Source organism: Tribolium castaneum, chromosome 8 (genome assembly GCF_031307605.1).
Source record: "Tribolium castaneum strain GA2 chromosome 8, icTriCast1.1, whole genome shotgun sequence".
NCBI lineage: Eukaryota > Metazoa > Arthropoda > Insecta > Coleoptera > Tenebrionidae > Tribolium > Tribolium castaneum.
The window spans coordinates 7,784,545-7,811,798 of NC_087401.1; the positions used below are offsets into that span (position 1 = coordinate 7,784,545).

At 32.4% G+C, this 27,254-nt stretch overlaps 5 protein-coding genes across 6 annotated transcripts; 4 read left to right on the top strand and 1 right to left on the bottom strand.

Moving 5' to 3' along the window:
• Window positions 1-11: 11 nt before the first annotated feature.
• Window positions 12-871, top strand: LOC661105 (uncharacterized protein). Its single transcript, XM_967288.4, has 3 exons — window positions 12-217; window positions 267-394; window positions 447-871. Exons 1-3 carry the CDS (start codon window positions 160-162, stop codon window positions 726-728), a joined length of 468 nt encoding a protein of 155 aa, XP_972381.1. The 5' UTR covers window positions 12-159; the 3' UTR covers window positions 729-871.
• Window positions 768-6,933, top strand: LOC661057 (uncharacterized protein). The gene is made up of 5 exons (XM_008196831.3): window positions 768-951; window positions 1,004-1,339; window positions 4,565-4,709; window positions 4,813-5,022; window positions 5,071-6,933. The coding sequence occupies exons 1-5, from the start codon at window positions 902-904 to the stop codon at window positions 5,365-5,367; spliced, it is 1,038 nt and encodes a 345-aa protein (XP_008195053.1). The 5' UTR covers window positions 768-901; the 3' UTR covers window positions 5,368-6,933.
• pyd3 lies at window positions 5,313-6,964 on the bottom strand. Its single transcript, XM_967187.4, has 7 exons — window positions 6,823-6,964; window positions 6,523-6,779; window positions 6,379-6,473; window positions 6,124-6,330; window positions 5,639-5,956; window positions 5,508-5,594; window positions 5,313-5,456 (listed from the first exon to the last, which is right to left on the bottom strand). The coding sequence occupies exons 1-7, from the start codon at window positions 6,924-6,926 to the stop codon at window positions 5,373-5,375; spliced, it is 1,152 nt and encodes a 383-aa protein (XP_972280.1). The 5' UTR covers window positions 6,927-6,964; the 3' UTR covers window positions 5,313-5,372.
• A 2,476-nt stretch (window positions 6,965-9,440) lies between these two features.
• Window positions 9,441-16,793, top strand: Mer (Merlin). The gene is made up of 6 exons (XM_967133.5): window positions 9,441-9,659; window positions 9,711-9,840; window positions 9,888-10,099; window positions 10,145-10,582; window positions 10,630-10,866; window positions 16,048-16,793. Exons 1-6 carry the CDS (start codon window positions 9,561-9,563, stop codon window positions 16,756-16,758), a joined length of 1,827 nt encoding a protein of 608 aa, XP_972226.3. The 5' UTR covers window positions 9,441-9,560; the 3' UTR covers window positions 16,759-16,793.
• A 53-nt stretch (window positions 16,794-16,846) lies between these two features.
• Window positions 16,847-24,626, top strand: LOC660885 (neuroblastoma, suppression of tumorigenicity 1). 2 transcript variants are annotated; one of them, XM_967083.5, is made up of 4 exons: window positions 16,847-17,003; window positions 20,965-21,034; window positions 21,091-21,315; window positions 23,382-24,626. In XM_967083.5, exons 2-4 carry the CDS (start codon window positions 20,972-20,974, stop codon window positions 24,225-24,227), a joined length of 1,134 nt encoding a protein of 377 aa, XP_972176.1. In that variant the 5' UTR covers window positions 16,847-17,003; window positions 20,965-20,971; the 3' UTR covers window positions 24,228-24,626. The 2 variants fall into 2 exon arrangements, with proteins under 2 accessions (XP_972176.1, XP_064214325.1); XM_064358255.1 differs by lacking the exon at window positions 16,847-17,003 and adding an exon at window positions 20,313-20,331.
• Window positions 24,627-27,254: the final 2,628 nt, after the last annotated feature.

A 27,254-nucleotide genomic window follows, 5' to 3' on the forward strand; every position in this document is an offset into this window, starting at 1 on the left:
CTAAATTATCAGATAATTACACCAATTGACACAACCAGTTAAAACAGAGCGTCAATAATTCAACCCAAGACGGGTCCCTAATCTAGTAATTTTTTATTTGATACCTTAGTTCCCTCCTTACATAACCTCAACCAGTGTCAAAAAATCAAAATATAAATCATGAGTCCGGAAGCCCCCCCTCGAGACATCTACAAAGACACCCCAATCCGATTATTGGGTAAGCTTTCATTCATGAAATTCGAAATTTTCAACTTGGGGCTCTGCAGGCTACGCGAACGAAGTCGGTGAGTCTTTGAGGGGCTTCATTGGCACAAAATGGGTCAATGTCTCGTACGGGGTGGCCACATTGTACGTAGTTGCTGACACAATTGACAAAACTGGTAAATCATACATTGTATGGGAGTCAGGGAGTTGGGGGCTCTTTCATTGCAATTTTTTTTTTTCAGAACAATTCAGGAAAGCCAGGTTGTGTCAAGAAGACTGTGTTCGCAGCTACTGATACTCTAGTTTGGCAAATGTTGGCCTCAGTCGTCATTCCAGGATATACAATTAATCGGGTGTGTGCTCTGAGTGATTTTGTGTTGACCAAAACGGCCAAATTACCCACAAATAGTAGAAAATTGCTTGTTACAGGAGTTGGTCTAGCAGTCATTCCTTTTATCATTAAACCCATAGATAATTTAGTCCATTTAATGCTTGACTCTAGTTTGAGAAAAATAGCCCCCTAGTTCAGTAGGTCAATTGTTAATTAATTGATAAATTTAAAAAAAACTAGTATTATTTGTTGCGACGTGTGGTAGCCCTGTCTAGTGACTAGAAAAAATCAGTGTTGTTATTGTTGCTGAATAAATTAAAAAGTGTTGCAAAATTCGTACAATTGGTGATTTCGGGTCAAGCAGAAATGTCCAAAGCTAAAATAATCGAATTGGACGAGACGAACACTTGCGAATTGTAATTATAATGAATTTCCGGAAGTGAGGTTAGGTCATTGTTGACGTTTCAGTTGTTGCAATGCTTTGGCCAAGTATACGTGCCCCAAATGCCAGTCAAAATACTGCACATTGGTGTGCTACCAATCGGAGAAGCATTTGCAGTGTTCTGAGGAGTTTTACAAGGATTGTATAGTTAAGGAATTAGCACAGGAGGACAATGAAGAAGCCAAGAAAAAAATGTTGGAGATTTTGAAACGAAGTCATTTGGAGGAAGAGGAGTTGGATTCGGACGATGATGACTTTGCTGATATTGCAGATAGACTGGCAGGGGTTGATTTGGATGACGCTGATCAAGTATGGGAAAAATTGACCAAAGATGAGCAACAGGAATTTGTCGCATTTCTAAAGTTGGTAGCTCTTTCAAACATTTTATTAAAATTTGCTTAAAAAAATTGTTTGGAGATCTTGTGTTGGAATTAAAAAAGAAAAGTAACTCCAATGGTGAACAAAATCAACATTTACTGCCTAATTTCTTTCCAAACATTCTTATTTTCCATCATACAAAAAGAACTGGCAGTGGCATGTTTATCAACAGTTTACCTGAAATTTTTACAATCTCAACACATAAAGTAAAAAACGCAGGACATTAACTAATGATGAGTAAAAAAAATATCGTTTTAAAAAGTTGTACAGATTTTATATTGCAATTACATTAATTAAAAAAAAACAACTCATATGTGAACAAAATAATGTCCCACTGCATATTTTTTTCTGTAATTACTCAATTCGCCTTTCAAGCTAAAAATAAACGTACCTGATATACTTGAAACCTTGCTTGAAACAAATAAGATAACTTCAATTTCGAATCATTTTCGTGATTTTGGGGCGAACTTGCAAAATTAAATAAGTCTGGTTCAAACACGAACTACATTCAGTAAAATAAACGAAATAATTGTGTTTCTTATTAAAGTTAATTTAGCAATATGTCTGTCTCTTTGAGCGAAATCTCACAAAAGAAGAACTGAGAATTTCAAATTTCGCTTCATTTTTAACTAATTTTGCGCAAAAACGAGTTAAATAATTATGCAACAATGAAAATATTGACTAAAGATAAGCAACAGGAATTCGTCGCGTTTTTAAAAATGGTAGCCTTTTCAAAGATTTTATTCAAATTTGGAGAGTTGTCAATAAATTTTAAAAAACTCTTGGAGATATTGCGTTACAATTGAAAAAAAAAGAACTACTAACAGAAAAATAATTCATAAGTGAACAAAATCAACATACAATATCTTTTTTCTTTTTAAGAACTTGCAGTCACTTGTTTCATCAACAGAGTTTACACTTGAAACAAACAAAATAAATTCAATTTCTATTTATTTTCGTCAGTTTTACACGTGTTTTGTCAAGAACTTGCAAAACAAAATTAGTTTGATAAAAAACGAACTGAATTCATTATAATTGTTACTAAAAAAACGTGTTAACATCTATAAAGGGTAAAATAATGTAATGTTCCACCTAATTTGGTATTTTTTCGGCCACTTTTAGTAGCAAGATTTCACAAAAAGAACTGAGAATTTCAACCTTTGGTTCATTTTGAACTAATTTTGCTCAAAAAGAAGTTAAATAAATTTGCAGCAATGAAATAACGTCAATTTCACTTTCTCTTCGCAGATTTTAATCGTTTTTTTTGAGAAAATTTAACAGAGTGTTTAACAGAGAATCAAGTTTAGTGAAACAAGCTAAAATAACGTCAGTTTCGCTCCAATTCGATGATTTTTCAACCAATTTTTGCAAAAAACATAGTCTTGTTACGATTAAACATACATTACATTACACGACCAAGTCTGGGAGAAATTGACCAAAGATAAGAAACAGGAATTCGTTGCGTTTCTAAAATTGGTACCCCTTTCAAAGATTTTATTCAAATTTGGAAAGTTGTCATTAAGTTAAAAAAAATCTTGTGTTGGAATTAAAAAACAAAATACTAACAGAAAAGTAATTCATAGGTGATCAAAATCAACACACAATTTCTTTTCTAAACATTTTTATTTTTCATCAGGTAAAACAAAATTTGCAGTCGCTTGTTTTATCAACAGAGTTTAGACTTGAAACAATAAAATAAATCTAATTTAAGTTTGACCTTTACAGTTTTAGTTTGGAAATTATTGAAGAAAATATCTAGATCTATTGTAATACTATTATATAATTTAAAACATGTAAAAAGTGGAGAATTCAAATAATGTAGGGTATTAGGGGTGGAAAAATAAAATGTAAGAGGATTTCGGTTGTTAGCTCTAGGTACTACAATGTTTACTTGATCCAGAAGATCAGAGCTGATAATATCACCACATAAAAGTTTTTGCAGAAAAATAATACATAGAAAATTTCTTCTACTTAATAAAGTGCTTTCATTTACATTTCTTAAAAGATCACTTTGATCACAGTTCCTTACAGGATATCTATTATAAATTTTAAAATATAAGTATTTACAAAATTTTCTTAAAATATTTTCCAATCTTTTAAAATATTTTCCAATATTTGGTAGAATGGACATCAAATAATACAACAATATTCAAGTTTAGACCCAACAAAAGCATAAAATAAAGTTTTAATGCAAGTTACATTAGTAAATTCTTTTGTATTTCTACATATAAAGCCCAGAGTTTTTAATGCACTATTAGTTAGTTGAATAATAATAATAATAATAATTTATTCGTTCATCTTATCTGAATACACAGAACTTAAATATGAGGTGTAAACGTCAAACCATTATCCATAACTATGCCTAAGTCCGCAATTTTATTGCCCGTTTCAAGTACGGTACCATTTATATTATAATAAAAGTTAATTAAATTAGTATTTCTAGCAAATGTGATCTTTTTACATTTTTTGGTGTTCAACTCTAATCCATTAAACCACGAGTTTAAGACATCAATACTATTTTGTAATTCCAGACAATTATAAATATTAAACACACATTACATTAAAGTCTGGGAGAAATTGACCAAAGATCAAAGATAAGCAACAGGAATTCGTCGCGTTTCTAAACTTGGGGCCCTTTCAATATTTTTATTTAAGTTGGAAACTTGTTAATAAGTTAAAAAAGTTCTTTAGAGATCTTGTGTTCGACTTAAAAAAAGAACTACTAACCGAACAGTAATTCATAGGTGAACACAATTTTTTTTCAAACATTTTTATTTTTCATAAGGTAAAAAAGAACTTGCAGTCGTTTGTTTTATCAACCGAGTTTAATTAAATTTTGCAAAGTAAATGAGTTTTTGGTTCAGCAGCGAATTAAATCAGGTGAAACCAGCTAGAATGATTGTAAAATTTTTGCAAAAACATGATTAAACACACGTTAAAATGTTAAGTAACATTTTTAGTACTTTGTGATTTTTTGACTTTTTAACGGAGCAGTGCGTTTCTTAAGTAAACAAAAACATACTAAAATGATCGAGAAAGGTTAAAAATAATGTATTTTTCTATTCGCTTTTCAAGCTATTGTCAAATTATACCATTATTGCACTCCATGTCACATTTAAATTTTCTGCTGTATCATATTTTTGTAATTAAATAAAATCAAAAAACTATTAAATAAGAAAGATGAAGAAAACTGTGATTTTGTGTTTCAGGTCCGAGGATGTGACAAAATTAATCCCATCGTGGGAACCTTGGTGGTCCCATAAATCCCCAAATGTGGAAGAAATCGAGTCTTGCCAACTGTACAAATCTGAATGTCCCCAGTTGATAAAAATTCGTGATTTTCGAGAAATTTCGGTAAATATATAGTTACTTATGCAAGGCACTTACAAATGTTCAGTCTCATTTTTATTTCTAATAATCTGTTTACTATTGTTTTGTAAGTTTGAGTAATTTTTAGAAAAAAAATCCGGCCGATTGCGTCAAATATAATTTGATCAACGTCCTGGCAGCGTACGCTTTTGCCACTCGTTACTTCAATGGTGAACATCACGACTTCGCCAAGGAGGTGATTAGCTGTGTTGTTACAATTTCTCTCACGTTGAAAAACAATCAGAATTTCGACGACTACGAAAGCGCGGTCAAATCGGTCGAATATGAGTCGATAATGGTGGTAACTTTCCCGAGTTACATACTTTATTTTTACTAGATTTTTTAGAGTGATTGGATTGTGGCCGATGGCGAAAACTTTAAATTATTACGAGACGATTTGGATAAAATTCTCGAAGGTCCAAATGCAACGGAACGAAATTTTTACGTATTGTGTGCCCTTTCGGACTTGCATCGACTACTCAACACGGCCAGTGTGAAAAAAACGGAAAAGAAATCATCGTTTAGTAAGAATTTCCCGAATGATTGTTTCCCAGAGGTGAAACTAGAATCGAAAAATAAAATTAAAACTTGTCTCAGAAAAATCGATTATTTATTATCATTTGCCAAAGATTTTGCGTTGTGATTGAATTATTTCTTAATAATTTGTGGTTTAAAATCGGGCTGAACGACTTTAGCCAAGAGTTCGGCATACATATCCAATCTTTGCGTCATCTGTAATGATTTTGTTAAAAAATTGAAACAAACCGTGGTTTTATTTATTACCTGGAAACTCCAATGGTCCCTAACTTGCCGACACAGATTCAAGTCCAGTTCGGCTATCAATAACCCGGTTTTGTCCCGAGATAATCCCTACAATTAACTGTGAACAACTATTTTTTAAATTAAATAATTACTTGTGATCTTGAGCCATCGGGGGCGGCTATGTAACTTGAGCCATAGAAATGTCCGAACTCTTTATGGGCGGGTTTGCCATCACCGGAAGTGAATTCAGTTTCGAAAATCTCAGTGCCAACGCGATTAATAGCACACGTGAAGTAGCTATTGGCAATGGCCGCATTTCGGGCCTCGATGCCCCACAAAGGCTCGCTTAAGTTACCAACAGTTGCCGACGGATTGAAGACGATTTCGGCACCATTTAGGCCAAACATTAACCAATTGAGCGGGTGGTGGCGCCCGTAACAGATATTTATAGCGATTTTGCCAAATTCCGTCTAAAATATTTCTTTAATGAAACACTCTGTATAAACCTAACAATTGGGGAAATATAGTCTAAGTCACGCCCAACAAAGCTGCGAAAGCAATTTTGCGTTTTCTTTACAAATAAGGGCACAATTGACTTTTCCCAGAAAAAGTGGCCACCCGGTATGCACAACTTCACCTGGAAAACAGGGTGCCCGGTATTTCCCTCAAAATAGTAAGTCGATTCGTTAAAATCCCCAACCCTGGGTATGTGATTTTTGCGGTGTTTCCCCAAAAAATCGCCATAATTGTCAATAACAACGGCCGTGTTCCAAATCGTTTGGCCATGCACTTCGTCACGTTCCAAAATTGGAGAAATTACAACCATGTTGTAACGTTTCGCCAACTAAAACAATCGCTTTATTGTGTGCCCTGACCTGGCCTAATATTTTACTTGTTGCAAAAAAATCGTAGTAGGCCCGAACTCGGCCACCTCTGCGTATTCGCACCACGGTTGTTTTTCGCGCGTGCAGAACGCAAACGGCATATCTTTGAAAAAATAAAAGACAGTCGAGGGAATATTTTGTTTCGGACTTACTCCAAGCCTCCTGGAAACAAAATATATTGACTCCTCCTTTCGCAGCCGTCTCGATTGCGTTTTGGGCCAATTTGTAAAGCCCGTCTCGCATCTCCTTGATGGGAGTGTTGGGAGGAAGGGGTAGTTTGTGTTGGAAAATGCCAACACGGACGATTTTCGGTGGTCTTAGCTGTTCAGGTGAGGCCTCGAAGCGACAAGAGACCAGCTCAAGGTCATAATCGTTTGCTTTTGTTTCGGCATCCGATAAATCGAGTTTGCTGTAGTTTGTTTTAATTTTGGTCGTTCTGATTGGACGCTTACCTTGTCGGTTTGCCGTATAGCACGTTTCGGATGTTTTGGTAATCATCAGGGGGGAGTTTCGATAGGATTTTTTCAATGCTGGTGAAGTGTTGTTGAGAAGACATGTTGAAATGCCAGAATTTTTAAAATAGAATTAATGTTTATTTATCGAGTTACGTCAGAAGGACAGGACCGTATCAGGAGAGTTGATAACGATAATTTGAATAATTCTATAACTATTGTCATTTAATTAATTGTAATCAAAATTAATGAGGTGTTATGTTATGTCACTTGAAAATGATTCACAAGAATAAGGGGTCTATAATATTTAAACACTTGTTCAACTAATAATTAATTAATTAGTTACAACACTGTTGTATAATTATTTATTATTTATTTACTTATGGAATTAAATGTAAATAAGTATAGCTTTTATCTTATCAAGTGTATTCTCTGTCTTTTCCATTTTTTAGCAAATTTTCAGTGACCTTTATTCTACTAATCAAATAAGTAACCAAAGTTTAATGGAAATTATATCATACTGAAGGAAGCTGAAAAAAGCTGGCGCTTTTTTTCGCAATTATTTGTACTCATTTATGGTAGCCACTCAGAAAACTTCTTTAGTTAATCACAAAATAGAATCAAAAATTACATTCATGTTTACAATACTTTTCAGTAAAATTTCCAATCAAAACCATAATTTTTAGTGCAATTTCGTCAAAAGTAAAAAATTAAAAAACATAGCGGATTTTCAGGCGTTAAAGCAACTTTTCGAAACAAAAACAATATTATACAGGCTGTTCCGTCTAAACTCCACATTAGAAGTATAGAAGTTGGTACTCAGCCACAATCCTTTGAGTTCTGCTCAATCTAAATATTTTTAAGATGGCAGCACTTCCGTTTTTACCAGAAGTCGCTATCAACTTTCTCATTTTAAATGGAAAACTATGTTTTTCACTGCGTTTTTGGATTAGTTAAGTTATTTTAAGGGACTTTTTACCAGCTTTCTCTTTACCGTTTTTAAGATATTTTGATTTTTGAACTGGAAAGTGCAAATTCAAAAAAATGTAAAGACCGTAAATATTTCGTAAACGACTAAATTTAGTTATAGGGAAAGCTTTTAAAAACTACCTCAGAATAACTCTAGTAATTCAAAAATGCATTAAAAAATATAGTTTTCCATTTAAAATAAAGAAGTTGATAGCGACTTCCGGTATAACCGGAAGTGTCGCCATCTTGAAAATATCTTCATTGAGCAGGACCTTAGAGGTTATGGTGATATACAAATTTTCAGATGACTATCATTATTAGAACTACCATTACTTCTAATGTGGGTTTAGACGCCACACCCTGTCTGTTAAACTAAACTAAAAATTCACAATATTTGATCGAAAATAAATTTATTTTACCACTTCCGCGTCTATAAGGCCAATTATTTCGTGAAAAGTCGTCAAATAAAACCAAAAAATTGCCCAAATTAATCGGAAATGGTGTTATTGTTGTATTATGCATGTTTGTAAACTAAAAATCAATTAATTTTTAAAAATTATCCAAAAAACGCTGAATTTTTGAGCATTTTTTCAAGATAAAAACTCGGATTTTCTCGAGATTATACGTTGTTCAAAAAGAAACCCAACTGTTTTGAGAAATTTCTTCAAAAATTAATTTAAAAATGAACACAAGTATCACATATTTTGAGCGTTTAAGCACGTTTATGACTTAAAAACTCGGCCGTTCGCATGATATTATTACACTTTGTTTAAACAAAAATCCAGTAGTTTTGAGAAATTTCCTCAAAAATTAAAAAAATTAACACAAATAGCGCATTTTTCGAGCGCATAAGCACGTGTTTGGGCAAAAAATTCGGCCTTTCGCATGTATTACACGTTATTCAAACAAATACCAAATTGTTTTAAGAAATTTTTTCAAAAATATACGGAAAAATTAAAAAAATGAACACAATGATCGCATTTTTAAAGTGTTTAAGCATGTTTTTGAGCTAAACGATTGGGTTTTCACATGATATTACACGTTTTCAAACAAAAACCCAATGGTTTTGAGAAATTTCCTCAAAAATAAATCGAAAAATTAACACAAATATTATAATTTGTCACATTTTTTGAGAGTTTAAGCAAGTTTTGAGATAAAACGCGTTTTTTTTTTCGATATTAGCGTAAATCGAGTTAAACATGTTCTGAATTTGATCGAAAATGAGTTAATTTTTCCACTTTTTCACCCAGAAATGCAATTATTTCGTGAACCATGAAATCACCGAACTGAATCGAAAAAAGCTATACTTTTATTTCAAACACGTTTTTGAGCTAAATACTCAATGAAACCGAACAAAAATTAAGCCTCATAGTCAAAAATAAAATTATCAAGACCTATTCCTGATTAAATTTTTATTAAAAAGCAAGAAAAGCAATTTTTGGTTTTACAATTTATTCAAAAGACAAGAAGCTTATCGGAGATCTGTTTTACCGGCCAAATTTTCCTCTAGACTTTTGTGATTAAACTAAAATAAAACCGACAGGAGCATTATATAACATTTAGCGTTACAAACATTAAGATATAGATTGAAACCGCCCACTTGAGCCCTTTCCTGGGGCCCCATCGCCCGAAAGTCCTAGTAATTTCCCGCCATTGTGTTGGTATTCCGAATTGACATCTGTCAATGCCATAACCGAGATGTTTGTGCCTTATTTGTTGTTGTTATTTTACGGTTGAATAATGCGATAGGTTTTACAAAAGCGAGGATTATGTTAGAAAAAATGTCTCCATTTCGCAAAAAGAAATCCGAGAAGAGTTTCCCCGTGAAAGTGTGCACATTGGACGCCGAATTGGAGTTCAACTTACAAGTATGTTTACCGTCTCAATTCTCCAAACTGTGAATAATTTTCGCATTGTAGTGGCGAGCCACCGGCAGGGATTTATTCGAGCTAGTGTGCCGCACAATCGGGTTACGCGAGACTTGGTATTTCGGTTTGCAATACGAAGATTCAAAAGGGTTTATCAATTGGTTAAAATTGGACAAGAAAGGTGGGTCTGGTGCTGAGAGGGCCCCCAAAATCATGTGTGTGTTTCAGTCCAAGACCAGAGCATCCAGAAGGACCCCCACAGTACGGTGTCGTTCATGTTTTTCGCGAAATTCTACCCCGAAGAAGTGGCCGAAGAGCTGGTTCAAGAGGTAACAAAACACTATTTTTTTCTCCAAGTTAAGCAAGCTATTCTCTCTATGGATGTGTACTGCCCCCCTGAGGCGTCCGTCCTGCTAGCCAGTTACGCGGTCCAAGCCAAGGTAAATAGTTTGAGGTTAATGTTCCCCCTGTCTAACAGCCCCCAGTTTGGAGACTTTGACCTAGATACGTACAAACCGGGAATGTTAGCGAACGAGGATTTGTTGCCCCAAAGAGTCATCGACCAGTATCAGATGACTCTAGACATGTGGGAGGAGCGGATAAGAGTGTGGTACTCAGATCACAGGGGTATGTCGCGAGACGAAGCCGAGATGGAGTATTTAAAAATCGCACAAGACTTGGACATGTACGGTGTTAATTATTTTCCGATAATGAATAAAAAAGAGACTGAGTTGTGGTTAGGTGTAACACCTCTAGGATTAAACATCTACGAAAAGGAAAATAAACTACAACCAAAAACGACGTTCACATGGGCCGAAATACGACACATTAGTTTTGACGATAAAAAATTTATTATCAAACCGGTCGATAAGAATTCCCCAAATTTTGTCTTCTTTAGCCAAAAAGTTAGAATGAATAAATTGGTAAGTGGGTGTGGTCTGAGGGGGCGTGGTTAAAACAAATGTTTCAGATTCTTGATTTGTGCATGGGTAACCATGATTTATTCATGCGGAGGCGTAAACCCGATTCTATGGAACTCCAACAAATGAAAGCCGCCGCCAAAGAAGAGAAACAACGTCGGCAGATTGAACGAAATCGTCTGGCACGTGAAAAACAATTGAGAGAGGAGGCGGAGCGTGAAAGGGCCAATATGGAACAGCGCCTGCTCCAGTACCAGGAGGAAATCCGATTGGCTAATGAAGCTCTGGTAAGTTTTGATTGGCCGAAAGCCCCTCTTACAGAGTTGGGCATAAACAGATTATAATGTAGTTAAATCAATAATCTAATTACAACGTAATCGCATTACTTTTTTTCATTTACATTGTAATTAATTATGTTTTATTAGCTGTAATAAGTTAATTGATTAAATTGAACAGTAGATGATTGTTTTGAAAAATCATTCTTTAAGGAGGTTTTGTGCTTTATAAGAATTCCACCCCCAAGGGGGTTAAATTTTGTATAAAAATCTGTATTTTTTTTAAGTTATACCCATGAAAATCGTTATTTGAGTTTTCGGTTAAAAATGAAAATGGTGTTTCATTGTTTTTTCAAGTTCTACTTACAAAAATTACGGATTTTTATAGGAAACCCCCTTGCGAATGGATTTTCTACTTGTTTTTTTGCAAGATTTAAAGCTGAAAAATCATTAATTTAGATAGAAAATTACTATCTTTTTGCCTCTTTCAAACGTTTATCTGAATTTTTAATTGAAAAACCCAGTTTTTTTCGCAATATTAATAAAACAGCTCAAATTTGATCGAAAATGATTTTGTTGTTTTATAATAATAATTCTAATAAGTTATTTTAGGGCCTTTAAAAATACCTTTACATAAAAATGTATAAAACAGAAAAAACAAAGAGCAGTAAATTATGTCGAAATCTGTATTAATTTTTGTTTTTTTAACGTTTTGGAAGAACGTTTTTGATTTTGCTAAATCGACTCAAAAAGTGGGCTGTTTCGATCGATTTAGTTCGTTTTTAAACGGTTTTTAAACAATGTCGAATTAAATATAAACTTCAGATTAAAATCAAAAAACATATTTCCAACTTCGAATTAACTTGACTCTGAGGATTTTGACTTTAAATTTAACTGAAATAACGAGTCTTAGGGATGGAATTTCCAAAAATCCTAAAACATTTGTTTTTGATCTTTAACCAAAAGCTTAAATACCAATTTTCATGGATATAACATAAAAAAAACATACTGATGTCGCACTTACTCCAAATCTGTGCATGCGTCTTATAAAACTCGTAATATACTATTCTATTTGTAATCTTTTAATAAAAAATTTGCAAATTTATTTAAAATTTGGAAAAAGATAACATACTGAAACGTGAACCCAACAAAAGTTAGAGCCCAACTATTTTCGTTGTGCCAGAAACGGACAAACTAATTATTAAACACTGACCGAAAATGGAGGAAAACATTAAAAATTATAAAGAAGAATTTTGCAAAATGTTATATAGAAAAGTTGTATTTCATGAGTTTTATTACGTGTTAAAACTAAAACAGGTATTTCTAATACACTCTGTATAATATTAAGAACTGTCCTGTTATGTGAATTAACTTGGAAGGAGTTCATTGGAGTGACAATCTTAAGTGTCCGTATTGAAGATTCTCCATAATAAAACGATGTTCAATCATAAAAATGTTTTTTCTCTGATTTTTCATTATGAAGTTGTTCTACAGCGAATGAGTGCAGTATTTTTCACGTATTTTAGATGAAATTACCACAATGTGCACAATTTTGTAGTAGGAAAATAAATATGTTATTAAACTAACAAAAATAAAATTGTATTCTTTATTTTACATTATTTCTTATTGCACATTCCAAAGAACACTTTTTTTTCTAATATCTAGCACGTGTCTCTTATGTACATTTTTATGCAGATTCTAAAAACGAACTCAAAAATTGGCCATCACGTCAGGTTTCTGAAACAAAATATTAAATATTTTTAGAAAACTCATAATTTCACTGTATATAAGCGAATTTTCTTTTATTACTATAAATAAACAATAAAAGTCATATTAATTGACACATTTAAACATGTTTAAGAAGTTGTTTAAATCAAAAGAGCATATCTATTGCGTTTGCTAAATCTATATCTATATATCTATTTTCTATATCTATGTCGTGCTCGAACGCATCATACAAAAGATTATTAATTGTTACTTATTTTGCACCAAAACCTTTTAGAATGTTCTGACAATCAATATTAAAGGCAAGTAAAAATTAAAAATTACAAAACCTGACGTGTACAAACACATATTTTTTTGTTATCATCCACTATACAGGGTGCTCAAAAACTGGCGCACCAACTCAGTGGTACGTTATTGAGAAGCAAGTGCAGATTACGGGAAAAATGTTGAAAAAATTCCTAAAGTTATATTTTAAAAAATCTGGAGCTACAAACTTATTGTGTTAACTTCTTTAGTTTTCATTATTTTTTATGTTTTTATGTTTCATACCAGGTAATCGTTCCGTAACAAAACGATGAATAATTATTTTTAAATTTACTATCAGATTTTAGCAGTTTTTTTAATTTAAAAAAATTAAAATTTATCCAAAAAATCACAATGTGTGGATGTGCCAACACTGGGAATTATTTCCTAGGGAACCGTTGCAAAAATAATTTATTTTTATTGTTGCTCAAATTCTATTGCGATCATGACTGTTAGACAACGTTGCCACATATCATTTACCTAAAATTTGTTATTTATCAATAACTTTAATACAAAGAATTTTTTACTATTTTTACCTTTATATGTAACCACTTTTCTACCACACACCATTGAGTTGGTGCGCCAGTTTTTGAGCACGCTGTACATAAAATAAAATTAATTTGGATATAATTTATTTAAAAAAAAAACAAAACAAATAAAATTTGTTGTCCAGTGTAATACAAATACAGGGTGCTTAAAAACTGGCGCATCAACTGAGTGGTACGTTGTTGAGAAGCATGTGTAGATCAGTTTCATTCAGTTTTCATTATTTTTTAAGATTCTTATGTTTCGCACTAAGTAATCGTTTCCTAACTAAACGATGAATAATTATTTTTAAATTTTCTAACAGACTTTAGCAGTTTTTTAATTTAAAAAAATTAAAATTCATCAAAAAAATCGCAATGTGTAGATGTGCCTAGAGTTCCTATATTGGGAGAGTTGGGACACTGAATGTCAATTTTCGAAATTTTGTTTTATTTACGTCGGTTGGAATGTGTAAAAAAACAAATTGGGATAGAAATCAGTGGTGTTACACTTTAAATTTGCCGAAAAGTCAAATTAAATTGTTAAAAAATGTTCCCATTTTTCGTCGACTAACTGCGTTTAGAAATGGTTTAGACTGGCAGTCGTCGTCAATTCACTGTTTTTTTTATATGAACTCCAAATTTTAAAAGAGATTTTTTTGTAAGTACAAGAATTTTACGTCTAAACTCTTCATCATAAACATTTTTTCCTTAACTTTAAGAAATGGTAATCGTCGATGAAAGAGAGAGAAATTGAACCTTTCCTGCCAAGTTTTACGTTTATTATTAACAAGCATTTGGAAAAGTGGATTGTCTAAATAATGTTATGTACAAAATCTATGAGATTTTGGGAATTTGTCTATGCATTTATAAAATATGTAAGTACTTGAACCCAAAATTGGTTCTAATTTTTAGGAAAGCTGAACCTGTCGCTGCTTGGCCGCCTTTAGCATCTACGTGAACTTTAGATTATGTTTCAAATTATAAAGTTATTGGGAATTCACGATTTTGTTACGTTTTTCATACGAGAACACCTTTAATATAATTTTTTTGAAAATTTAAAAAGACGACAGGAAATATGAAGGGTTCTTGATGACCAATTTTTGGGACGAGATGTTTAACTAAAAATTGTGACTGAAAGAAAAGCATTTTTAGCATTGAAGTATGTTTTAAGTTATGTATTTAATATTAAAATAAGTATCGAAAAATTTCAGAAATGTGAACATTAATATTGGTAGGTATTCAATTATTTTCATTTTTTAAATAGCAATCCCAAAATTTCTACGTTTTCTACGTCCCTGGTTAAATTTGACGTAAAATTATGTCATTTTATGCATTTGACAAAAATTATAACCTTGAAATTAATTTCGACATAAACCTCTGACATAAGTTAATAACAAAAATTTTAATAAAAAAGGATAGAAATATATACCTTATCCACATAATACAAAATTGGCTCGGTTTGACGTTCAGTGTCCCAACTCTCCCAATAAAGGAACTCTAGATGTGCCAACACTGGTAATTATTTCCTAGGAAACTGTTGTAAAAATAATTTATTTTTATTGTTGATCAAACTCTATTGCCATTGCCGTCTCGAGACGGCAATGCTATTGCGATCATGACTGTTAGACAACGTTGCCACATATCATTTATTTAAAATCCGTTATTCATCAATAAATTTAATACAAAGAATTTTTTTACTATTTTTACCTTCATATGTAACTAGTTCTCTACCACATACCATTGAGTTGGTGCGCCAGTTTTTGAGCACGTTGTATGTAGGCAATTCACCACCCACACTTCACTGAGTTGGTGCGCCGGTTTTTGAGCACCCTGTATATGCAGCAAAAAAACCTTACGAACACATGGATAACCTAGAGGTAGAGGTGTTAGTTTTGGTGATTTAGTTATCGTCTTTAGGGACAAGGTGAATTGTTTGCTTTTCTCATGTTATAACCTTTATGTTTCTCTTTCTTCAATGTTTGGCAAATGAAGATATTTTCTAATTTGCAATACATTCATAATCTCCAAGTACAGTTTAATTTGCATTCAGCTTTTGTTTTGAATTTTCAAAAATAACAATTGGTGACAGAACGGTTCGGAAACAACATTCATCGGAAATTTCTCAAGCCAAAATTTCCAAAAATTGAAATTTTGTATTTAATCTCGATTTTTGCATTCTCATACCATCTAATGGAATACAATTATCCACTTGTTTCCATGGCAACCATTAGTTCAAGTTATGAAAACTGAGGGCCTGAGTCGCCACCTTAAAAACACACGTTCTTATTGGTTAAAATGTTTTTAGTTAGTAATTCAATAATATATTCATCAGTTAACACTTCTCTTGCTGCTTTGTCATTATCAGTTCCAATATAATCTTCAAAATTCGGTGAAAAGTTCGTTATAAACGGAAAATTGTGTCACATTTTAGATCAAAGTTAAGCGGGTTCGCTATAACCGGACTGTATTTTACGAGACAAAGGTAGCACAAAGTGCCACCTGTGAGAATTGTGGGGAACTAAGACCTTACCAACGACGAACTGGAGACTGTATTTGGTTAATTGTTAATTATTCATAAGATTACAGTTAGCCCAAAATTACTGTGTCCTTAACCCGTTTCGTTTTTTGTCTTTTTAAGAAACGTTCCGAAGAAAGCGCCGATTTGCTGGCCGAAAAAAGCCGAGTTGCTGAAGAAGAAGCAATTCTTCTGAGCCAGAAAGCGGCCGAAGCGGAACAAGAAATCACCCGTTTGCGCCTCAGCGCGATGCGAAAGGAAGAAGAAAAAGTCACATTGGAGCGAAAAACTCGTGAAGCAGAATTATTAACAGCTCGATTAGTTGAAGATTCGGAACGAAGAGCGGCTGAAGCGAACCGACTGAAAGAAGAATTGTTGCGGGCGCGAGCTGCTGAAAAACAAGCCAAAGAAAAATTGTTGGATTTTTTGAGTCGCGGCTCTTATTCGTCGTCTGCAACGTCAGTTTCGACCCTATATTCGGCCTCGTTGAGTCCTCTGGGGCCGGATTTGTCGCTTTTGGATGGCGATGTCGGGACTTCCCCGGAACTTAACCTCACGCTGAATGGTTACGATTTGACGAACGCGGACACCGATCAATTGTCGCTCGAAATTGAGAAGGAGAGAGGCTTGTGTTTGGAAAAACAGAAGCATTTGCAACACCAGCTACGCGAGCTTCGCACCGAAATCGCTGTTTTGAAGGTGGCGGAAAAACAGACCGAGTTTGACCAACTGCACAGCGAGCAAGTGAAATTAGGCGAAAATAAATACTCGACGTTGAAAAAGAGCAAATCTGGGTCGACGAAGTCGCGGGTGGCCTTCTTCGAAGAACTGTAATTTTATTATTTTTAATAAAAATCTATTATTTTATAGTTGGTTTATTTAAACTTGTCCTTGTTCGTTTTGAATTTCGCGCGGCGTCCGAACAGGTGTTATGAGATCAAGTTACCTTACAAGAACAAGTAGATTCTCAGTTGTTTCGTGACCTTTCACTAGCTATCTTGATTTAAATGTTGTAAGGAGAACGGTTCGCGTCGCAAGGAAAATCGCAGCGTTTGTGGTCCACAGCCAGCTTTGGATGCGTAAGTATAGTGTGATTGTTTTTTGTTTTGGTGGCATGGCCCACTTTCGGTTAGTGCCGTTTCGGTTCGGGAAAAATACGCACAAAGAGTCGAAGGTGAGCCGGTCGGTGTAAAAATCGGGCGTCACGTGATCGCGATGCTCATTTTTTTAAGTCGAGTGAGAGTACTGCTCGAATCATGAATGAAAAGCTGGTGAATGACCTACCTAAGAGTTTGGTGACGTAATTTCTTAGATATACCGCCCACAGGTGTGTTTTTATGTCTCGATGTGGTTTATTTATTGGGCTGATGGAAAAAGTGGGCCTCCGATTTGTTGAATGGTGAAAGCAGAGCCGGCAACAGCGCGTTTTCGGTTCAATTTTTTTTTCTTCATTGCGTTTTACATTATTAATTGATAATTATAAGGATATTATTTGATGGCCTTGGACAACCACAAAGAATGTTTATTGATAGGTTTTTCGATTCGTTGACTATTTTTTTATACCAGTCGAGGCAAGTTTCGACCGGATTTGGCAAAATTTGCAAAAAGTTTGTTTAACGACGAGATTTATTAGTTACAACATGAAAAATAATCCTAATGTCATTTAGAAACTGTAAAATCTACAAACCACAATGATGCACTTTGTTTTTAATTATTTCGACGTATAATGACAAAAAAAACTTGTATTTTTTCTGTTTGTGCTCCGAATAAATAAATCATTGTTATTAACGCATACAAACTCAGAATTTTTAAAGGAGTTTTATAGATTTTAGCTAGAGATTCCTAAAATTTGTAAAAAACACAAACATTAACGATTTTACAGTTTCAGAAAATCAGTAACTAATTTATAATATTAGAAGTTTTTGAAACTGGAAACAGAAAATGTAGAAAATTTGGATTTTTAATTTTTATTTAATTATTTTTGGGACCGAGGCATTTTTTTAAGAATTAATCAATTAACTTTAATTGTAAGAAATTAGAGATAAATTCTGCAAAGCATTTAACGCAAAAATCAGAAATTATAAAATTAATTATAAAGAGAATCTCAAAACCAAGCTACGAACTTAAGATCCTAAAGAATCGAACACTCGAAAATTTTGATGCGTAAAGTGTTTTTCGTTATTTCCGGAAGCTTATTTTTATTTGCAAAAATAAAAATATAGTAGTAATAAAATGTGAAAATGTAGATAATTTCATATCTAAAAGATCAATGTTCCATTGAAAAATTTAGAAAGGACAATCTATGGGAATAATATGATCCTGTGATACCTTGAAATTCAAAAGCCGAATGAGTTCATAAATTTTAAAAATTCTAGTAAGTTTTGGAACCCAAGTAATTGTAGTAAATGAAAATTTTGCAATGTATCTAAATTTAAAAATGTTAAAGAATTCAAAAACTCAAGACAGTCTAGAAATTAAATCTGAAACTTAAACACTTAAATTATAGAAAAATTGTAAAAAGAAACTGAAAAGTACTGAAAAGTAAAATTATAAAGAGAATCACAAAACTAATCTACAAACCAAATGACCTAAAAAACCTAAAAATCAGGGAAGAGAGACTTTGATGCGTAAAATGTGTTTGGTAATTTTTGGAAGCTTATTTTTATTTGCAGAAATAAAAATATAATAATAACTTTTAAAATTTACAGACTGTTCCGTCTAAACTTCACATTAGAAATATTGGTAGTTCTAGTAAAGATAGTAATCTGAAAATTTGTATACAACTATAATCTTTTAGGTCCTGCTTAATGAAAACATTTTAAAGATGGTGACATTTCCGGTTATACCGGAAGTTGCTATCAACTTCCTTATTTTAAATGGAAAGCTATAGTTTTTAATGCGTTTTTGGATTACTAGAGTTATTTTAAGGTAGTTTTCATAAAATTTCCCTATACCTAAATTTAGCCCTTTACGAAATATTTAGGGTTTTTACTTTTTGGATTTGCACCTTCCAGTTCAAAAATTGATAACCCTGCCATTTTTGAGAATTTGGAAATATTTTTTAGTTCATTTCAAAGAGGAAGCCTAGATATTTTCCTTAGTGCTTTCAAATTTCTAAAAAAAAGATAACAAAACCCTAATTTTTAATGTTAAATTTGTAGAACTTTAAGCATCCATAACTCAATTTTTTCAAATGAAATGCCACAAGTTTTATTTTATTAATTCGTAGAGAATTTAATTCTGCATCGATCTGTATTAATATTCCCTAAACCTGTGTTTAACAGTTTCCAAGATACAACAACTTTTTGTTGGGATTGAGATAGGTATAGGGAATGCTAATACAGATCGCTGCAGAAAAAAATTCTCCTTCATCTAGTAAAATAAAAATTGGGACATCCTATTTGAAAAAATTAGGATAGGGGTACTTTAAGTTGTCCAAAACTTAACCCTAAAATTTTTGGGTTTATTAACTTCTTTTCCAATTTTGAACACACTGGCGAACAGATATAGGCTTTCTCTTTTAATTCTCCCAATATTATTCCGAAATCTCTAAAACTAAGAGAGTTACCGATTTTTTAAGTGACAGGTGCAAATCCAAAAATTTTCAAACAATCTTAAATATCTCAGGAACGGTTAAACTATGGTGTAGGGTCAGCAGATAAAAACTTCCTTAAAATAACCCAACTAATCTAAAAACGCAGTGAAAAACATAGCTTTCCATTTAAGATAAAAAAGTTGATGGCGACTTCCGGTATAACCGGAAGTGCCGCCATATTGAAAATATTTTCATTGAGCAGAACCTAACGGATTATGGATGAGTACGAACGTTCAGGTGAATATCTTTATCTTTATATGGGTGCTTAAAGTTCTACAAACTTAACTTATCTTTTTTTAGAAATATTAAAGCACCAAAGGAAAGATATAGACTTCCTCTTTGAAATGAACTAAAAAATATTTGCAAATTTAAAAAAATGGCAGTGTTATCGATTGTTGAACTGGAAGGTGCAAATCCAAAAAAAAAAACATTTCATAAACGGCTAAATTTAAGTATAGGGAAATTTTATGAAAACTATTACCTTAGAATAACTCTAGTTATCCAAAAACGCATCAAAAAATATAGCTTTTCATTTAAAATCAGGAAGTTGACGGCGACTTCCGGTATAAGCGGAAGTATCACCATCTTGCAAATATTTTCATTAAACTGGACCTAAGAGATGGTTGTATACAAATTTTCAGATTACTATCTTGACTAAAACTACCAATATTTCTAATGTGGGGTTTAGACGGAACAGCCTGTAGATAATTTCATATCTGAAAGATGTTCCATTGAAAAATGTGTAAATGACATCTATAGTTAGGAATAATACAATGTTGTGACATCTTGAAACTTAGAAGCCGAATAAGTTCGTAAGTTTTAAAGATTCTAGACAATTCGTAAACCTAGAAAAATTTAGTAATTGAAAATTTAGCAACTTATCTAAATCTAAATGTATTAAAGAATCCAAAAACTTAAGACAGTCTATAAATAAAAAAATGTGGAGGCTACAAACGTAAGTAATTTAAAACATCTGAGATTTTGGAAAAAAGTATTCAGTGCAACTAGAACTTTTAGTTATCAGAAAAATAATAAATAGATTTATAAATAAAACGCGGTGACGTAACGCAAAGCGTTCGATAATTGTCGAGAATTTAAATCGCTTCAGAATATTCCAAAACAGCCCATTAAAATTTTCCTTTAATTCGTGATAATTAACCCGTGTGTTGAAATTTTTCCGACAAAAACATTGTAAATATCAGTTTTAGTATATTAACCTTTCCCGATACCTGCAATTAAACAAAAAACTGATATTTATAAAATTACACTTAATTACAAATCTCGAGCATAAAATCGATCCATCTGTTCACCTGAACTCATTTAATCCGTCTGCAACAGCGCAGACATAACGGTAAATCCCTCAAGCAACATAATAAATAACATCAACCACTCATTATGAAAAAAAAAACCTCAACATTCTGAATCACTAATCGGACATTTTACAGGTGTACCATGTTGATTAAAATTATCGTGATTTGTTCGGCTTTGGCGGCTTTTGCCGAACCACAACACAAGGTAATAAGTAATAACAAATCTATTACGACAGCCGCAACAAAGTAATTATTTTCTAGGTCCATAATATTATTTTGTACCCTGAAAAATACTCCTGGTGCCAAACCACCCCCATTCAACAGGTGGTGGCATCGCCAGGATACGAATCCGTCACAATTCACAACAATGTGTGCGTGGGGGCCTGCTACAGCTATAGCATTCCTAGCACACAGCCGGCCGAACCCGGGGAACTACTGGGGCCATACTGCGACAGCTGCCAACCGGTAGAAACAAAGTGCTACCATGTAAGTGTATTGTTAGTTGCATACATTTAATATTATTTAGATCAATTTTTGAACACATTTCTTGGATTGAGCATTGATAAGGCGTTAAGCATTGTCGTAATTTTAACATTTTTAACCAGTTTTTGCCATAAATTTGACAGAGCTATCAACATTTTCCGAATAACAATTTTTGATAAAGTACGAGTTCTACTGCTCTAAAATTACAAATAAAGTGTGAATTACCTTTAGAATTGGGTCCTTGGACGTCAGTTGCTCATAATTTTGCCATTTTTCGACAAAATGTGACACAAAAACACTAACACAATTTGCAACATAAAATTATGGTGGACAACAGGGATGCCACACATTGCGCATAAAAATCCCTTGGGTAAAATTTTGGAAAATCGCGATTTTTCAACGTAATTGAGTTAATAATTGTATTAATTTCTTTCGTGGTAGATTCCCGAACTTTAATTTGTCATATTTTTCCAATTGTTAAACGATTTTTGGAATTAAGTGGAAATTTTCAGTGACATCGAGTAGGCAGAGCCACCTCGATCGTGCGAGGTTTGAAAATGTTGTTTCTTGTGCTTTAAACGATTTCATAGTTACAAAAAAGTAATTATTACCTTTGGAGTGTAACTTCCCGAATGTTAATTAACCAAAACTTTACAAAATGTTGCACAGAAACACAAACTTACATTCTGTGCTCACAATGCAATGCATGGTTGACAACAGGGCTGCCACACATTGCCATAAAAATCCCTTGGGTGAAATTTCGGAAAATCACCGTTTTTCAATGTAATTAAGTCAATAATTGTATTAATTTGCTTTGGTGTAGATTCCCAAACCTCAATTTGTTATAATTTTCCAATTGTTAAGCGATTTTCGGAGTAAATTGAAAATTTTCAATGACAGTCTTTAAGCAGAGCCACCTCGATTTTGTGCATGGTTTGAAATTTCGTTTCTTGTGTTTTAAACGATTTTAAAATTACAAAAAATTAATTATTACCTTTTGAACTAAAAACGCAATTTTTAATTTTCCTAATGGGATATTGGTATTAATTTTATTGAAGGCAGTTTTTGAAACATCAATTTGTCACATTTTTGCAATTTTGAAACTATTGGGTTACATTTTAGTCATTTATTAACTGCTTTAAAACCAACGCCAACGTCGCATTTTCTCTTAAAATTAGTTATTTAATAAACTAGTTTTTTATGAAGGCGATTAATAAACGAACCTGTTTAAAGCACGAACGAGCGATAGTGAGTGAGTGCCTTTAATAGTTGAGTTTATTAAAAGCTCATTAACAAACGAGTTTATTACAATATTTTTTCGTTGACCGTAATCTCTTTTTTTGTGACAAAATTAGAAATTAATTACAATTCAAAACCAATTTCATCTTTTAATTTCATACTTTGTTTGTCTTTGTAGTAGACCATTTTAAGAATTTTCTACACTTTCCATTCACTTTTCCACAAAAATCAGAAAAGAATAAACATTTTCAATTTAACGTAAAAATCACGTTTGCTACAAAATCATAGTTTGCATTGAAAATGTATGACATTAGTCGTCATTGTTTTTTTATTTGTATGAGCATAACTGGTTATTGTTTATATCAAAATATCATTAAAACATCAAAATCCCAAAAACAGTTACTTAATGAAAAAGAGTGTATTAATGACGTCTATTAACACAAACTTTTTTAAATAAAATTAATTAATATCGAAATTAATAAATGGTCAATGAAAACAATATTTATACACTTTATTTATTTTATTTATGTTTTTATTTTATTTATTTTATTTTACATTTATATAAACTTTATTAAAAAAAAAATAATTTTGTAAAATGCGACTTTGGCGTTTACATAGTTTTCAAACAGCTATAATCAAGTATTAGCTGTTTCTTAACTATAAAAACGCCAAAGTCGCATTTCCTCTCAAAATTAGCTGTTTTATACTTACTTTCATACTTTCATACTTTCAATGAGAGACATAATCATTAATAACTATTTAAGATAGCTAATACCAACTTGGACGTCCCTCATTTTTTTAATTTCCCGCTAAAATTTGATTTTTTTTAGGTCACCCTACACGCCGATGGAAAAAACACCGAGGGCCCCAAAACCTTCCAAAAACGCGTCCAAATCATCCTCAAGTGTTCATGCATGTCGTGCGAAAAATACCACCGTGAAGATTGTGAAATTACAGATCAAACAACTTTGGAATTACCCCAGGACCTCTTCACTAACAAAAGCCAAGAACCGAAACCCGAGGAACCCCCAGAATTACTCGACCTTGTTTCAAATAAGAAAAAACGTCCAATACATAATTTCGATATTGCCAACACTACAACCGAGCAGCGCTACCAACTCAACGCCAAATTGATAAATTTATTGAAAAGTATTCAAAACGAAGGCGAGGACAGTAATATAAGCTACGATAAAGAGCAGTTGAGAGAGTTGTTGAAGTTGATTGAAGGGTCTGAGGATGAGCTGAGTGATAAAAATTTGATGGAGTTTGTGAACTTCGTCAATGTGCACAATTCGGAGGATTTGGAGCTGGATTTGAGTCGGTTGAAGGACGTTTTGACCAATTTCCAACTTTTGGAGAAACATAGAGACTTTGGTTTTGGTCAGAGTCAGAAAAACAACGCCAAAATCGAGCAAGATTTGAAGAAATATAATCTACCGAAAAGTTTCGGTTTGGAGGAGTCCCACAGACACAACCACCACCTGGGGGACGAGGTGCACGTGGGCCTGGACGTGGGGCACCTCGTCAAGGGCCCCCATGGCAGTATGGTCCTCTCCCCGAACCTCAAAGTCGAGGAGAAGCTAAACATTGACTCGGATCATCTCAAACCGAACCACGACGGCGTTGTTATCACGTATGAGAATCACAGAAAGGGCAACGATATTCTAACAAATTAATTTCGCAAATTGGACGTTTCGAGATTCTAGTCGTGTGAAAGAAAAAAGATTTGCCGTCGCTCTAGTATTAGAAAATCTTAAATACGTAACTTTACTGTCTCTTCAAACATACAGCTTTAAGTAGTACAAAAAAAAGAATTTTTTTGGACGGTCGGCCTCTGAAAAAATCTAAAGTGTACAGTACAATAATTTTAGCGTCTACTAATCCGGGCTAACAAAATTATTCGATAGAATCTGTGGTATTTTAAGCTCTTTTGCGTAAGTTATCGAAATTGTAAAGGCTGTGTGCTTTTTTTAGTCAAAATATTTTTACTTTTCTTTACTTTTGTTATCATAGTTTTATATATTTTTATGTACTAATCTGTTTTAACGAAATATAATATATTCCATTTCCAACTACTTGGCTTTTCTTCCATGGAAAAATGATGCAAACACTTGGGGATTCCCCGAACGTTAATTAGCCCTAACCTACGGAGGACTATAACTTAGGAGACAAAAAAATACTTACAGCAGAGTAAAAATGTTTTAAATTTATTTAGTGTTATTTTACAAAATAGTAATTTTTCAACCCGATTAAGCCAAATTTCCTGATAAAAGCTGAGTATTAAGCCCAAAAACCAAAAAAAGCAAAAATAACACAACAAAACGAACGAAAAGCAAATATAAAGTAATTTTAAATTTAATTTCTTCATTTTTTGCCAAAATCTGTACTTTTAACTTAAAACCTTTTATAAATACTCTAGAAATGCAAAATAACTGGGCTTGAGTGAAAAAATAAAACCAATTTAGAGTCAAATTTGTGTTTTTTCCGACCTCTCTAAGCAAAATTTTACGACAAATGAGTTCAATATAAACAAAATTTTATCATTTCTGTGATTATTTTTGATGAAATATCGCAAATTATTGCGTTTCTGAATTTATTTGATATTATTTTGGTTCGATTTAGTAGAATCTTGCAAACAGCTTATTTGAAAGAATCAGTTTTAAGATTAGGCACTGGCTTGTCATAATCTTATATTTTAATCTTTCATTTTCATAGCACCTGTCTACATATTGTCCTCCTGAATATATATGTTTATTTTTATTTACTTTATAGAATAAAACGTATAAATCACTGAGTACATTGAAAGAAATAATTAAAGCAAAAGGTAAAACTAATCAAAATCAATCTTCGTTCATTTGGAATAAATTATTCAAAGCATTGAAATAATCTTCGGAAGTGTCGCCAAGCTTCATTTTTTCACAAACATGCTTATACCGACTAAACAAAAAATATGGAAATATGAAAGTTTATTATTGTTTAAAGTAGATTTAAATTAATCACTGGTCTTCAAAAATAATATTTGGTTAAAGATATAAGGCTAGAAATAACATAAACATACGTTAAAGATTAAATTTTATTTTGGATTTGTGTTATGCACATTTTCTTCTCAAATGACAACCCAGTATGAAAATAAAATGTCTTTCGACAAAAACTAAATTTAAGTGAGGTGGTTGTAATTCTCTGTTTGCAGTCTTGACCAAAAAAAATTGTTCTATGGTAGGTTGCTATTCAGAAAATTGAGTTCAAAATTAGACTCAAAAACGAAAAAAATACAAAATTTTCTTTTTTTTTTTAAAAACGATCACATTTTCACAGTACCGTCTAAAAACTATGACTTTAATTCTTACATTTCCGACACGACACGATTTTTTAATTCTATTGATGATTTTTTTATTCTATTGGTGAAAAAATTTAACAAAAGTTTCTCGATATACCTCTAACAGAAATTTTTTGTTTTGCTTAATAAATAAGTAGCAACCTATTTTCAGACAATTTTTCTTCACAAATACTGCAATCACAGGATGATTACCACCTTAAATGAATTAATTTTGTGTCAAAATAAAGTTCATATTGGAATAGGTCGAAAAACTTTGTTAAAAATTTAAAAAAAATGTCAAATGTGTTTAAAAACTACTCGTTCGTTTAAAAATGTATCACGTATGTAATTCTCTTCATTGTTTTGTATTTATTTGTTTTTTTGCTTTATACATTTTTATGTAAAGGTATAGGTATTTTAAAGGCCCTTAAATAAATTATTATTAAAATTATTATTATTATTATAAAACAACAAAAAAGTCATTTTTGGTTAGATTTGAGCAGTTTTAATAATATTGCGAAAAAACTGGGTTTTTCAAAGAAAAATATGGATAAACTTTTGAAAGAGGCACAAACAATGTAATTTTCTATCGAAATTAATGATTTTTCAGCTTCAAATCTTGCAAAAAAACAAGTCGAAAATGCATTCGTAAGGGGGTTTCCTACAAAAATCCGTCATTTTTTAATTAGTTTTTTTTTTGTAAGGATTTTTCGCCTACTAACTTGGGATTCGTGCCTCAAATCAACCATTATAAATCTTGTTTTTTAATATACTTTTATATCCAACCAATTGATTTTTACTTGGACATAGTAGAGGAATATTGAGCTTTGTACTATTAACAAACTGACAAACACTGATAAGAAACATGAGAAAAAAATTATTTAAAATTTAAAATTTGCTCTTCGTTCCGCAGTTTCCAAGATGCTGCGAATACGGTTAAGGATAGAAGAAAAATGTTAGGAAGAAATTTGTAGAGAATCAAACTGACTTAGAGATATGGAGTCTATTTTTAAATATAGTTTACGATAAAATTTTTGCATTATGTTTATGTCTTACTATTAAAAATTTTATGCTTTTGGGCCTCCATTGTTTTGTTAGCTATATGTTAACCTTTTTAAAAATGCAACCTTTTTTCAAATTCATTGCTTTGAAAACTTAGACGGTAATAGAACAACTGCGCTCTCTGAAGACAGTAACACGGAACTATCGAGGACCGGGACGTTTTATTTGTGCGTCATCTGTTATCCTAATCTTTAGATATCAGTAGCCAACTTCATTGTGTCCCGTGTAACGTTGGTTGCAAACCTACATTATATTTTTTTAATAAATTAAAAAAATTACCATTTGAAGTAGATTTTCACTTATAGGGAGGCGCCAGCCAAGCCAC